The 14,466-nt window shown below is 54.0% G+C and overlaps 4 protein-coding genes across 4 annotated transcripts; 2 read left to right on the forward strand and 2 right to left on the reverse strand.

Moving 5' to 3' along the window:
- Window positions 1-964: 964 nt before the first annotated feature.
- CTHT_0026480 (uncharacterized protein) lies at window positions 965-2,557 on the forward strand (the record flags this gene model as incomplete). Its single annotated transcript, XM_006693043.1, has 3 exons — window positions 965-1,232; window positions 1,303-1,464; window positions 1,542-2,557. The coding sequence occupies 3 exons, from the start codon at window positions 965-967 to the stop codon at window positions 2,555-2,557; spliced, it is 1,446 nt and encodes a 481-aa protein (XP_006693106.1).
- Window positions 2,558-3,899: 1,342 nt separating this feature from the next.
- Window positions 3,900-5,822, reverse strand: CTHT_0026490 (uncharacterized protein; the record flags this gene model as incomplete). The annotated part of the gene is made up of 3 exons (XM_006693044.1): window positions 3,900-4,371; window positions 4,444-5,695; window positions 5,771-5,822. The coding sequence occupies 3 exons, from the start codon at window positions 5,820-5,822 to the stop codon at window positions 3,900-3,902; spliced, it is 1,776 nt and encodes a 591-aa protein (XP_006693107.1).
- A 1,266-nt stretch (window positions 5,823-7,088) lies between these two features.
- CTHT_0026500 (serine palmitoyltransferase 2-like protein) lies at window positions 7,089-9,083 on the reverse strand (the record flags this gene model as incomplete). The annotated part of the gene is made up of 1 exon (XM_006693045.1): window positions 7,089-9,083. One exon carries the CDS (start codon window positions 9,081-9,083, stop codon window positions 7,089-7,091), a length of 1,995 nt encoding a protein of 664 aa, XP_006693108.1.
- Window positions 9,084-11,895: 2,812 nt separating this feature from the next.
- On the forward strand, window positions 11,896-14,220 carry CTHT_0026510 (acetoacetate-CoA ligase-like protein; the record flags this gene model as incomplete). Its single annotated transcript, XM_006693046.1, has 4 exons — window positions 11,896-12,096; window positions 12,226-12,809; window positions 12,874-14,025; window positions 14,091-14,220. The coding sequence occupies 4 exons, from the start codon at window positions 11,896-11,898 to the stop codon at window positions 14,218-14,220; spliced, it is 2,067 nt and encodes a 688-aa protein (XP_006693109.1).
- Window positions 14,221-14,466: the final 246 nt, after the last annotated feature.

Raw genomic sequence — 14,466 nt, forward strand, 5'->3', positions numbered from 1 at the left:
CGCTGAATCCGAGGTTATTGGAGCACTCTGAGATGGGCTGGACATCGTGATCTCAGGCCTGACAAGACGAAAATGGGCACGACAAAACGGCGCAGAGGGCAGTTTTGGTAGGTAACCACAAGCCAAGCAAAGAGACGGGAATGGTTGGCGGCAAGCGCAAACGGTTGCGAACGGTGCGAACTGTGGGCTGGACAGCGTCGCAGGGCAAAGTGGGGCTGTGGGCCAGTCAGACAAGCGCTAGGGCCATTTTTGGAAGGGGTTCGCTGGGCGTTGCTTGGGTGGACCATAGATGGATGGAGCCCCAGTAGAAACCTTGGAGGGGTCCTTGGAGTCTTGGAGTGCTGGAGCTGGACGGGAGTGAACGGAGTGGAGGATGGAGTGAATGGAGCGGGCCAGCAGCCAAGCGAGCGGCTACGGCAGCACAGAAGAATCCGCAACCCACAATCGACAACCTCCGCCCGCTAAGTAAGGCCGCAGCAACGTTTACTTCCACTGCTTGCTGGCGCCTTCCAGCCGCGACCACCGGCTTCCAGCAGCCAGCAAGCAGCCTGTCGAAACGAAAGTCAGAGCTCGAAGTTCAGGGATATTCCGTTTTGCAATTCTTGTCTTCGACCGCACGAGCACTCCCCCGACCTTGCACTTCGTCTGACCCGACCCTTCGACGCTTCCAGACCCTCGATCCTTCGACCCCCGACCCCCAAAACAAACACACGCTGCCCGATAGCCTCCACTAGGTCGACGTCTGCACGTCTGCACATAGCCATCGACCGCTGCAGCCCCGCAACTGCCTCTACGCCGCATCTGTTCCTGTCTACGTCCTACGTCACCGCGATCGCCTCTCCGGAAATCTCGTCGTTCGGACGAACCGTTCGCTGGTCCAGCCAGGGTCGACATCATCTCCTCCTAATCTCCTGGCCCTCGCCGCTGATCCGGGTGTGAGGGCCCAGCACAATACCAGTCAGCCATGAATTTCGATTCCGGAACGGCATACGCCGAGTCGGACGCCGACGACGAGTATGAGCGCGACCCTCACGGCAGTTCCCCCACGGCCACCGATGTCGAGACCTCTCCTATTGACTCTGAGCCTCCATCGGCCGAGCATACCCCCACCACCTACGGCTACCATACGAGAAGCCGGCTGCCAGAGACCTTGATATCAGAGTGGACTGCAGAAGAATGCGCAGACTTCATTGCCACCATCGGTGTCCAAAAATATGCCGACCGATTTATTGGTATGTCTGTCCGACAGCCAGTCGACGTTCTTGAGTCCTGTTTAACTGTTAACTGACTTGGATTCTCCAGAAAACGACATCGTTGGCGAGGCGCTCGTTGCCCTACATCACGATGACCTCAAGGCCATGGGGATCACCAGTGCTGGACATCGGCTGGCCATTCTCAAGTCTGTTTACGATGTCAAAAAGGCCCAGGATGTTCCCATTGAGCCTGATCATTACCATCCACCCAGTATGCTTTTTCTCGTCTCTTGATATGGTAATGATTCTCGTGATTGAGCCTGTCGCTAACTCGTTGCCTCTTTGTAGCTGCCGAGGTGGCAACTCAATCGAACACCGCGACAATCAAGGACATAAAACAGCTTGTTGAGCAACTACGCCTACGAGACGAGCGCATGGCATTGTTTGAGCAAGATCTGCGGAAGTTGACTGAAGATTTCAAGAGGCTACGAGAAGACATGTTACCCGCGTTACGGCTGGTCAAAGACGCCCAGCAACCCCTCCCTGCCCCTAACGGCTACGAAAACACACTATCACCTCCTGGAGGCGGTCAGGGTGTGGGCATCAAACGTCAGTATTCAACTAAGAAGATCATGCTAGGAGCAACTCCGAAGGCGTCGTCACCCACACATCTCCAAACAACACACGACCGCTCGATGGTCGAACAGACCCTCGATCCACAGAGCGCCGCCGACAGAGCCGTCATGTCGTCGTCTCACCTTGCCGCTATGAACGGATCCACCGGCAGCGCAACATCACCATCGTATCCCTCACCGAACATGCCATCTCCTACTTCACCGCCTACTACACTTTCCGGTACCACACTTGCCTCACGCTCTTACCGCTCCGACCAACCCACACCTCCTCCTGCTCGCTCCAACTATGCTGATGACCACTATAAAACCCCACAGACGACAACGACGGCAACCACAACGCGCAGAAACCCCGATACGCCCGGCGGTGGCAATCAGTCAGTCGAGATCTTCAAATCCTTCCGGGTCAGCATGGATGACCCCTGCTATAAAGTCTTGCCGGCCGCGCTCAAGAAATACCAGATCAACGCGCCATGGGACCAGTACGCGTTGTACATCGTCTATGGCGATCAGGAGCGCTGCCTGGGCCTGGACGAGAAGCCGCTCATACTATTCAAGCAACTGGATAAGGAGGGCAAGAAGCCCATGTTCATGCTGCGGAAGACAACGCAGGCCCAGCAGCAGGCTGCGACGGCGGCAGCGTCACAGGCGGCACAGGAGGCGGTTGCCGCGGCGAACGCGACGGCGGCTAGCTCCGGAGGGGGGTATGACCCACCGGGTGGCATTATCTAAAAGCTGTTTGATGTAAGAAGAAGCGATTGGTCTAGTGTTGGGAGTTATAGCGTCACCATCGTACAGTTATCACGATATACACCATTACAGCGACAAAGAGGGACCCAATGTAAGCCAACAGAACACAGCACAAAACAGGCCTGGCAATACAAAATAGCAAAACACAAAGCGAGACCATTCGGAACTATATGGGAGTTTGTTGATCATTTGGGAGACCCTGGGACTGGTTGTGTTATGTCGGCCTTTGTTTTGTTCTCTTTTCGTTCTCGCCCTTTTTTTTTGTGGATGAGACTTGAGTTGCATAGCGTGGCGAGGGTGATTTTCAAGGCAAGCAGCTTTGTGTCCAATTACAACTGTGTGTGCTGGAAAGGTGAGTGGAAAGAGTGAGATTATCGGTTGGTGAGATTAGGGGAGTGCGTGTATGATGTCTAGCAAAGAGCAGGAGAGCGAGAGCTAGGGACTTAGGATCTATTTGGGAGAGTTTGTTGACGATTCTATCTTCTGTATTTGTTGCTGCCCCCCGTGTAAGGAATAATGTTATGTGTTCATCTCATGATGTATCACACAAATTCAATGAGGTGAGAACCAATAGTTAGTGGTATCTGGTGTCTTGGACTGGGCATTACACATTAGCTCAGGACAACTGCTGCGGAGAAAGCCATCTCATCTGGATAGGAAACTATGTGACTTCCGTAGCATTAGTTCGAGGCCTGCTTGTCTACAAGGGCCATTGTTTCCCCCACTGTCCCTCGGAATTGCTCACTCAAGGAGTTGATGGCTAAGAATGCCGACTGATTTCTTAGAGTACCTCGTCTGATCGAATTTCACACAAGTCTAGTGGCGAGGACAACAAATTACCAATGGATCGATTGATGACTAGGTAGGCAAACGAGAATTCAGCACAGGTCTAAAACCCAATTAAATTCTTTTAGCCGACACAACTGTCTTACACTTCCATACAGAGTATCCCATACATGGTATGATCTCTCAGCTATTATTACAACCTATCCCTACACTGTGCCACCCAAAGAAAAATCAACGCCCCTTAGTGGTCGTGTACCGATGTACAAATTCAGAGTCATCAACAAGCTGAGTGAGACCCAGTCACATCCAACGACCAGCTGCAATCAGATATCCCGCGCCGGCAAAGCTTTGGTCCTGTTCATCCAAGTCTATAAAGAGATGAACCATATCCGTCTTCTGTCCCAGGTTACCATGCCCAGGACATATCTCCTTCTGGCAGCAGTGTCTTCAACGAATTAGCCACGTCGCTAACAGCATACCCGTGTTACTTCCCCAGCTTCCAATTCTGCGCTTTAGAGCCCAGCTTCCTCGAGGGCCACTAGCCACCGTGATGAGCCCGCCCCTTCGTCGACCTGTTGCGCGCCTCTTCCAGGTGTGCCTTAAACTCCCGGTACAGCTTGCTAACGATTTGGCTGTTCATCCATGTGTTGACTACCTCGTAGGTGACCTCTTCGCGCTTCGCGGCGCTCATGCGCTTGCGCTCGGCCACCTTGGCGGGTGTCATGTGCCCTTCTTCGGACAAGCGAGTGTCGACCCAATTGAGGAGATTGATTTTCCAGTGGAGGAGTGTGTGGGAGGTCTCGGCGTTGGCGCTACAGTTTGCGCCAACGAACCATTGTTTGGTTGCTTTGGGGATGTCGTTGCCGTCTTCGTCTTCATCCCAGTCAACGTCAGAGTCTTCGTCTGATTCACCACCATTATCGCTGGACTCGGCCTTAACAGGTTCCAGGAAGCGGGTCAGATCTCCAGTCTTCTTGTGGTACGCTGCGCCTTTGAAGCTGATTACCCAGCTGTAAGTTGATTAGTTAAGCTGTCCGTTAAACTTATGTGCCTATTTTGTTGAGGATGCTGGGAAAACTCACCTAGCGGGATGATTGGTCCGACCACAGGCATCACAGGTTGTGATCCTTGCGGCATCATTCTTTGGTATTTCGTGGGTTTCGATGTATGGCCGTGCCCGAAGAGCTTTGGAAAAGTCTACTCTCCAAACACTGGAGGAGAACTTAGAGTGGGAAAGCCCTTGAACTTCGTCATCAATCTTTCTCCAAGCGATCTGGTAGATGGGCATATCCCTCTTGAAGCCTGGATTCAGCTTGAACTTGATAAGCCACTCGATGACAATTTTGAAATGAAACTTGAGCGGCTGAGTTGCCCATTTAGAGAACTGCATGGGTATCTCGACATCCTCAGGGAAGCCGATAGGCTGATCGCTGTCGTCATCGATGAAGTCGTCCATGTCGCCTGCTGAATCGTCATCGCCACTCCGTTTCTTCCTGTGGTTCTCTTTGGACTGATTATCGACATTCAACTGGATGACGCCCTCTTCATCGTCGGGAAACTCCTGCAAGGCCATATGGTCCGGATCGTAGTCGTATAGAGGCTTGCGCTCTTCTTCTTCGGAAGAAGATTCATCGTCGTCGACTGCCTGACCAGCTTTCTTGCGACGGAGCCTCTCCAGTGCCTTAGCCTTTGCCGTGAGCGGCCTACGTGCGCTCCGAGTGCGCCTTGTAATAACCCTAAGCTCAGGCTGTTCTTCATCTTCGTTCTCATCGTTGTCTTCGTTGCTGGTATTCTGAGCCTGAACCGAATTGCGGCAGACAAGGCGACGACGCTTGGTAGCAGGTCGCTGTAGGGGCTTATCGTCATCGTCATCAGTATCGTCGACTATCGGTTTCTCGGGACGACCGGAAGCTATCTTGTTATCATTATTGTCGGCAGCCTCAGAGGACGATGTTGAAATGCGGCGCTTAGTTCTTTGGATTCTCCTGAATGGGAGCTTGGCTTCGCTCTCTTCATCACTATCATCGGACGAGCTCTTACTAGATGAAGATGAGCCGTTGCCCTTGTTCTCGTCGTTGGGAGCATCGATACTCATCTCTACAGAAACCTCGGGCTCATTCTCCGACTCGCTGCTATCTTCCGAAGAAACATCCCGAACAACGAACATTTTTTTTCTAGCACTCGCCAACTGAGATGAGCCCATAAACGAAAAGTTCATCGAAGAAGATGGCGGAAGCGGCGAAGAACTCTGCACCACCGCAGCAGAATTATTCTTAGCGGTAGAGCATATATGTTCGTTGCCGCCCTGCTGCTTCGACTTTACGATCGAGCGGCCTAGATTTGGTTGTATAAGTTGGTTGGTCGGGGTCACGAATGCTCACTGGTATATGTGTATATAATTTCACTCACCAAAAGTGGCCTCCAGGGTCTGTTGTTTCATACTCCTCTTGGCTGCTGCCATCTTGCCGTCACCTTGACGCGGTTCTAGCGATTACTTCTGGCTAGAGTGTTCGTATGGCACTGCGAGATCGATTAATGTGAGATTCAGCATGAGTTGGTTTGGCGACAAGGATATTATTTGGGGGGGAAGGGGAGGGGGAAAGGGGAGCAAAACACGAAGAGGCAAAAGATATGAAAGTTGTATGAAGAAAATGAAAACATACCTGTTTGGTAATGAAGCAAGAATGCAAACGGGAATAAACCAGGAGTCAGCGCGCAGTGGTTGCGCCAACTTTATACCCCGCGGGGAGGTAAAACCAATTAAAGTGAATCGATGAATCGATGGAGAGTTGGCTTAAAGGCTTTTAGGAGTTTGTTGAGCAGATAGATGCAATCTCGAGTGAGAGATCGATTCTTTAGGTGGGTAAAAAGGATATGGCCGAGGGTGTTGGAGGGTTAAAAGCGCCTATGGCAATGAGACTCGATCTCATATGAGTTTAAGCCCTCATATCAGACGGCGACGGTCAAATTCACTTTAGGTAAGAGCGACTCGAGGCCGGCGCGTTGTCGCGCAGCGTGGCACGCGATATCACGTGACAGTGGTGGGGTCCACAATAATCGATAGCCGGGACGGAGAGAAGTCGACTTTCGAAGATGTAACTAGGAGGTACTGGAAGCAGAGACCGCAGCGACGCCAATCGACACTTCTTAGGGGCACGCACTCGGCTTGAGCAACCATATCTATTTATCATTCCCGGGTTCCGTATTACTCATCATTAAGGGCATCTTCATTACAAGAGGCAGACAGGTGATCCTAGCAGCGCCGCTTCCCCTCCCAAAACCCCCATTCGTCAATAAAGCCCCGAGCTTCCCAACGCCCACGTCTACATCATTAGTGTCGTCAGCTCCAACTCCGACATAATATATAGTATGTATGTAATGGATTATATAAACACCGGCCATCGGCTTTCCTGCCGCCGCAACGCAGTCGCTCAGAATGGCCGTCCGGTGACTGCCTTCTCGTCATGTCCAAGACACTCCATCCTGAGCCATCCTAACCGTGTATCAGACATTACCCTGCCGTAAGCCAGTTATCATCCAGCACTGAGCCTTTCTCTAGCTAAACAATAGCGAGAAGATGGGATGCTGCAAAGGTCAACAACCGGCAGATGAGCAGACCAAATCCTACACAGGTCGAACCGCCCTTCCCGTCCCAGTGAAGGAATTTATGTACACCACCGCCATCTCGCCGACTTCGTCCAAGCCAAGAAGCATCTGAGGTTCTCGTTCACCTCAGTGGCTGCTTGGCATCTTCGACACCGCGAGCGATGACGTCCTCCAGCTTCCACCTCGGCGGCTTGATGACGCCCTCTAGACCGTTGGCCTTGCGCCACTCCTTCTCGTTCTCGGGTGTAACACCCGGAGGAAGTGGCTCCTGACCACCGGCAATACCCGTCGAGAACTTGAGCTGCAAGATGTCGCCGATCTCGTCGCACGCCTTCAGGATGCGGTCCAGATCTTCCTTGTTGTGAGCAGCCGACACGCAGAAACGGACGCGTGAGCTGATGAGAGGCGTGGCGGGGTAGCCGACAATGACAACCGAAATCTTGCGCTTGAGCATTTCGTGGCTGAAGGCTGACATCTTGCCGGGGTTATAGAGCATAATGGGAATGATGGGAGAGTCGTCGTGGCCGTACACGATGAGACCTAGACGCTTAAGACCGAGGCGGAGATAGCGAGAATTGAAGGCAATGCGCTGCAAGCGCTCCTCTCCCTGACCAGGGGCGAGCTCACCAGTGATGACACGGAGGGCGCTGAGAATTTGCATCAGGACAGAGGGAGCGGGAGATTCACCGAGAAGGTTGGCAGCGTTGGTCATTTTAAGGGTATCGATGATGTGCTTGTCAGCCGCGATGTAGCCACCGTTGGCGCCAAAAGCCTTGGTGAGAGTGCCCATGAGAATGTCAACCTCAGAGGGGTCAATGCCGAAATAGTCGCAGACACCGCGGCCCCTGGGACCCAGAGCACCAATGCTGTGCGCCTCGTCGATGTAGAGGTAGAACTTGTACTTGCGCTTGAGAGCCAGAATGCCAGGAAGATCGACCATGGTACCCTCCATCGAGTAGAGACCCTCAACAACAACCAGGATCTTTTTCCAAGGGCGATGAGTGCGGGGCTGGCCCTGAGAGATGGCCTCACGCAGCTTGGCCTCCAGATCAGCCATGTTGTTGTGCTTGAACGAGCGAATGACGGCGCCGGAGAGACGAGCACCGATACGAATCGAGGCATGATTAAGCTCGTCCGACAGGATGAGGCAGCCCTTGGATACCAAAGCCGGGAAGGTACCAGCATTCGTGACGAAGCCCATAGGGAAGACCATAGCAGCCGGCTTGCCAACGAAGCGCGCCACCTCGCGCTCAACCTCGAGCGCAAGATCCAACGTACCCGAATCGAAGCGAGGGCTGCAGGCGCTCAGGCCGTATTTGCGCACGCAATCCTCGACAGCATCGGCACAAGGACCCTCGGACTGGGCGAAACCCAGGTAGTTGTACGAGCTCAGATTCAGGGTCTCGGTGTACGTGCCAGTGAAGCGGAAGGAACGGTTATAGTCGTCGGAGACGCGATCAATGAGGGTGATGTAGCGACCGGGAACGCCGGTGATGGGCCTGGCGAAGCAGTCATCGAGACGCTTCTTCAGACGGCGAGTGTAGAAGCTGTCGAAGTCGTCGTTGAGCGGGGCATAGCCATTCGAGGCCTTGATCGTCCGGTAGTTGTCCCTCTTGCCGAACCGCTTGCCGAAAAAGTCCTTGGCATGGCCAATGAAAATTAAGATCAGGTAGCTGATGTAAGTGGTCAGGACATAGAAGTACGGAGGCTCGTCCTCGATCGGGGCTGGGAGCGGGCCGCCCTTGTGTGCGCTGACGTAGAGATGGTCCTTGCTAAGCAAGGGGCCAAACTGAGCATCCATGCGCTCCTTTTTCCTGGCCTCCTCGGCGGTCGAAGCGTCGAAGAGGGTGGTCTGGGACTCGTCGGCATGGAGATTGTTCGAATCGGCGGATGAAAGGGAAATTGTGGGGAGAGAAGCGGATGATGCTGTCATGGAGGGAGAAGGTGACTGTTGCTGATACGGGATGTGGTCTTTGGACTCCTTGCCCTGGTCCTTGGACTTGGAGAATAGGCCAGCGAGCCGGTTGCCTCCGGACCGAGACGGCCGGCGCTCGGCAGACCGCTCGGAATGAGACATATTTGACGACGAGAAAGGATTTGTCAATTTTCGCGGCATGGTACTCGGCGGCACGGTACTCGGCACACGCGATGCAGGACTAGAAGTGCGTAATCGGGATTTCAGCAGCAATAGCAAAAGCTACTTGGGATTTATGGCGCAAGCGATGCTAATTGAACCAGAGTGTTAGCATTGTGTACACATGTGGCGTTATGGAAGCTAAGACTGGCGCTGTGGTGCTTAGGGCCGTGTGTTGCTACCGAGGCGGTGAGGCTGATGATGCAGTCAACTCGGTGGTCAGATAAGCAGCCAGCGCGTGGCTGCGTTAGATCTCTAGGGAAGGACACCCTCCGAGTTCAGGCTTCGTTGCTGCTGCCAACAAATCGACTGACACGCGGCCAACCACCGCTTCGGAGCTGTTGCAACAGGATTGATTCCCGAGTCCTGGAGCCACAAACGACTCAAATCCCTAAGAGGGGGCAATCCCGTCATATCTGCACAACTTACCCTCAGTGACTCGACCGATAGTCGCGGGGTCGAATGATGCGCTAAACACTGCTGAAAATACCACAAAAACCGCAATCGGCGAATATAAAACACGTATTTGGACGATAGACAGGTCTCGGTTCACCGCGAGGCCTTCGCAAGCAGAAACACGGGCAGAAGGAGGAACCAGGGAGGGAAAGGAGGAAAGGAAAGAAAGAAAGAGACAAACGACCTGGGCCCCCGAGTCGCGTCGCCCTGTGTTCGGGCAGGCTTTCACGAAAGGGGGAGCTCAACTTGGGTCTCAAAAGAAAAAGGAAGCAGGAGCCGGAGGACGGAGTCCAGGGGGGAAGATGTGGATGGAGATAAGGGAGAGGACGGGAAGGATAGGGAGGACAAGTGGACGGTGAAGAGGATTTCAAGGGACAGACTTTAACCCTGACCCTGACACTGACACTCTCCCAGGTCAGACTCTGGGCGTGGGCCGCTGGGCTACTGAGCCAGGGGCGGGCCGGCGATTGTCGAATGGCGGGCTGCTGATCGCGCAGGAGTGGATCCGCGCTTGCCCTTGAATGGAGAAGGGTGATGCGCAATTTGGGACCAGCACGGTGCCTGCAGTGCCTGGCTTCTGCGTGGCTCCGTTGTTCTGGCTGATGGTGGTGGGTTTTGCCTGGGCGCAGTGCTGTGGTGGCTGCTGGTTGGTCGATGAGCCCTGGAACAAGCAAGTCCGTCACCGGGGCTGGGCGATGCCGACAATCATGATGAAAAAAATGCTTGAATTCCGGCGGAGATGCCTGTTTGTGGATGCCATCACACTGCCGGCCGACGCCATGGCTGGCTTTTGTTGCAGTCAGCACAGAGGTACGAACGCCGGCCAGTGGGTTCTCAGGGCTGTCAAAGGCTTCCCGTTGCCGAAAAGTCCGGTTGCGACGCTGCATCACATTGAAATTGCTACAACCACGCTCTCTACAAGGCTCAAACAAGCACCCCAAGCACCATTGCACCAGGCAATTCGAAGCTACATTTTTTTTTCCTAGTATAGGCAATCCGTACGGATATGGGAGCCGTCCAATGTCTTCAGTGCCAAATTCGGAGCCCCGAATCCTCTCCCACCGGCATGATGCCATTCCGTCCGTATCCCGCCGAGGTCTGGGCGAAACAATGAAGAGAGAAAAAAAATTCCAGAAGCAATTCTCGTCGACGCCGGGTTTGGCGTGATGTCCAGTCAGTTGACTAATACCCACGGCCCAGGTTGATGGAGATGGCATCGAGAATTAATCCACGACGATCAGCCGAGCGCCAGGGTTGTGGCTGACAATAGGCAGCTGTTGAAGTTAGAGGTACTTGACTTATCTTGCAGCGTTGCAGTCAAACCCTATCCGTAACCCAAGAGAACCAGGCGAGTCCCGTGATAACTGCAGCGGTCGACAACCGCAGAGCGTATCGAGGGGTCAAAATGTTTGTCCAAACGTCGGGGGGGGACTGGTTTTGAAAAAAAAAAAAAGGAGGGGGGGTGTACTGTACTATGATTCCGACATTTTCCTGAGTTTTGATGATTGTGGTTTTCAGCCCATGACCCATGGAACGTGGAACCAAGAAAGCGTGGACAGATGTGGTTGGCCTGGACCCTTGCAACCCTTGAAACCTCCAAAAAAAATACCTAACTTATGACGACAGAGGCACCATGTATTCCGGTACACCCGTGAGACATCCGTTCCTGCATGAGCCCACCCGGCGGACGGGCCATCCAATGTCCGGGGATCGGGATTCACAGTAACTTGGAAGAATGGCCGGCGCCAGTCCAGGATTCCAGTGGCATACCTGGATGGCCGCGAGACACTGGTGCACTGCATCGATCAAGCCCATGATCCCCGGCGGGTCACCTGGCATGGTGAAGCCACAACTTAGAAGAGAGAACCAGAGGCTTCAAAGCAGACCCTTTTAATTTATAACGCGCTCGCCAGAGAACGCCTTTAGAAAAACTGGGGCAGCGACAGTAAGCTGCAGCCACTGCGGATAGGTTCGGCAGCAAGCTCGGCTTGCCGACGAATGGACGGACGGAGACCCAAGGAGCGCAGTTCCCATTGCTTGGGCCGAGAAACCATTGAGAGAACCCAGGCCCCAGAGCACTCCAGCCGTTCGTCCAAGGTCCATCGCGGGGTCCCGTGGGGTTTCCATCTTTGAGCATTCCCACCTCGACTCGGTTCTCCATACCCGTGACCGTGACCGTAGTGATTGTCTTGTTTGCCAGTAACATACTACAAACCCCAGTACAGAAGTGTTTGTCATCTCAATTCAATCTTGCATCTCTCTCTCTAACACACTCGTTTGGTCATCTATTCTCCGGTTCTTGCAGACCGTGAAAAAGAAGGGAAAAAAAAAAGACATCATGGCCGCCACCGAACTCTGGAGACATCCCAACCCCGAGGGGACTCAGATGTGGAAGTTTCTACAACATGTCAACTCTAAATATGGTCTCAATCTCAAAGGTTATCCCGATCTCTACAGGTGGTCTGTCGACAATGTGGCCGATTTTTGGGGCGAGGTCTGGCACTTTGTCGGCATCAAGTCTTCGCGGCTGTACGACGAGGTGCGTTCCATGATATTGCTACCATCCCGCCCCTTAGACTTGAAATTCCACTCCCTCTTTTATCGGGCCATATGAGTCTTATCACATCATTACATGCAGCGGCTAAAATCAGTGTTATTTGCGTAATAGGTCCTTCCCAAGGACGCCCCCATGTTCCCCAGGCCCGACTTTTTTGCCGGTGCCCGTCTGAACTTTGCTGAGAACCTGCTCTTCCCAGCGAATGTTGAGGTGGACGAAAAGGCCACGGCTGTCATCACGGCCACCGAGGATGAGTCCCAGCTCAGCGAGACCTCCTGGGCTGAGCTGAGGGATCAGGTTCGCCGCTGCTCCAGCGCCTTGCGAGCCGTGGGCGTCAAGGAGAATAGCGTTGTGGCCGGCTTTGTGGCCAACCATGTGCAGGCACTGGTTGTCCTACTGAGTGCTGCTGCCCTGGGTGCCATTTGGACTGGTATCAGCCCGGATAATGGCGTCAGCGCCGTGTTGGATCGGCTTGTCCAGATCAAGCCGCAGGTTCTCTTTGCGGACAATGCCACTCTGTACAACGGCAAGGAATGGTCCAGCAAGGCGAAGACCCTGGATATTGTTGAGGAGTTGAAGAAGCACGGTCTGGAGCAGGTTGTTGTCATTCGTGCCCTGAAGAACACTGAGACTGGCCTGGATGACATCCGTGCCAAGGGCGTGAAGGCCGAGGAGTATGATGCTTTCTTATCCAGGTACGTATGCTCCCTAGCCGAAGACGTAAGACAAAGACTCGTCTCCTGACCATCATACATCTAGATCGCCCTCGAATGCGCGTCTGGAGTTCGCTCAGCTCCCTCCCTCTCACCCTCTCTATGTGCTCTACTCTAGCGGTACGACTGGCTTGCCCAAGGCCATCGTGCACACCGCAGCAGGCACACTCCTCCAGCACAAGAAAGAGCATTTCCTTCACTGCTCCCTCAGCCCATCATCCCGCATGCTCTACTACACCACAACCTCCTGGATGATGCACCACTGGAGCGTCTCCGCCCTCGCCTGCGGCTCCTCGCTCGTCTTGTACTCTGGCTCGCCCTTCCGTCCCCATGGCTACCTCTCCCTTCCCAAACTCCTTTCCTCCCTTCGCGTCACCCACTTCGGCACCTCTGCTGCCTACCTGACCACACTCGAAGCGAATAACGTTCTCCCGCGCGATGACCTTACCCTCGATCTCTCCAACCTCGAGGCCATCTACTCGACCGCCGCCCCGCTCCCCCCTTCCACCTTCTCCTTCGTTTACCGCGCCTTCCCTGCCCGCATCAACCTCGCCTCCATTACCGGTGGCACAGACATCATCTCTCTGTTCGGCGCCCCCTGCCCCTTACTTCCGGTCCGTGTCGGCGAGGTCCAGTGCGCCGGTCTCGGCATGGCCATTGACGTCGTGGACTCTGCGTCGGCCCCCGAAGACCCGCAGCCCGTTTCCCCTCCGGATGCCCCCGGTGACCTGGTCTGCGTTAAGCCCTTTCCCTGCCAGCCGCTGACCTTCTTTGGTCCCGATGGAGACAAGAAGTATCGCGCGGCTTACTTCGAGAGGTTCCCTGGTATGTGGCACCACGGCGATTTTGTGCGCCGTGCGGACCCTAAGACAGACGGGTCTGGGTTGGTGATGCTCGGCCGCAGCGACGGTGTTCTGAAGCCTGCGGGTGTGCGGTTCGGCAGCGCCGAGATCTATAACATCCTGACGCGGTTCTTTGCCAGCGAGGTCGAGGATGCGGTGTGCGTTGGCAGAAGGAGACCACAGGACCGAGACGAGACGGTGTGTCTTTTCGTGGTGATGGCCGAGGGCAAGACGTTCGATGAGGACATGAAGAAGAGAATTGCTGAGACGATTCGGCGCGAGCTGAGTCCCAGGCATGTGCCGGGGGTTATTGAGGAGGCCAAGGGGGGTGTGCCGAAGACGGGTAATGGAAAGAAGTGAGTCTGCGCTGCGCACCTTTCACTATGCCGGTTTGAAGACGTGCTAACAGCTTCGACTTTAGGATTGAGGTTGCAGTTAAGCAGATTCTCTCTGGCATGGATGTCAAGACGAATGCAAGTGTTGCTAACCCCGAGGCTCTTGACTGGTTCAGAGAATGGGCGAAGAAGGCCAACGAGGACCTTCCGAACTAGGAGTAGAAGAGCCCACAACGGCGTGTGGATAGAAAAAAAAGATTGTACAATACGTGTACAGCTCATTATATGATCTGGTTGGCAGGGTCCAAGATCCTAAGAAAACAGTAGGTTCAACACCAAAGGAGAGTTGCTTTTCACATAATCCATCGGATCTCTTTTGGAATTCGGCGACCAAATCACAAGACATGTTTAACCCTCAGTCTAGAGCACTGCATTAATTTCCCTAACCTGTATCATATATTT

Source organism: Thermochaetoides thermophila, assembly GCF_000221225.1.
Source record: "Thermochaetoides thermophila DSM 1495 unplaced genomic scaffold scf7180000011816, whole genome shotgun sequence".
NCBI classification, from domain to species: Eukaryota; Fungi; Ascomycota; class Sordariomycetes; order Sordariales; family Chaetomiaceae; genus Thermochaetoides; species Thermochaetoides thermophila.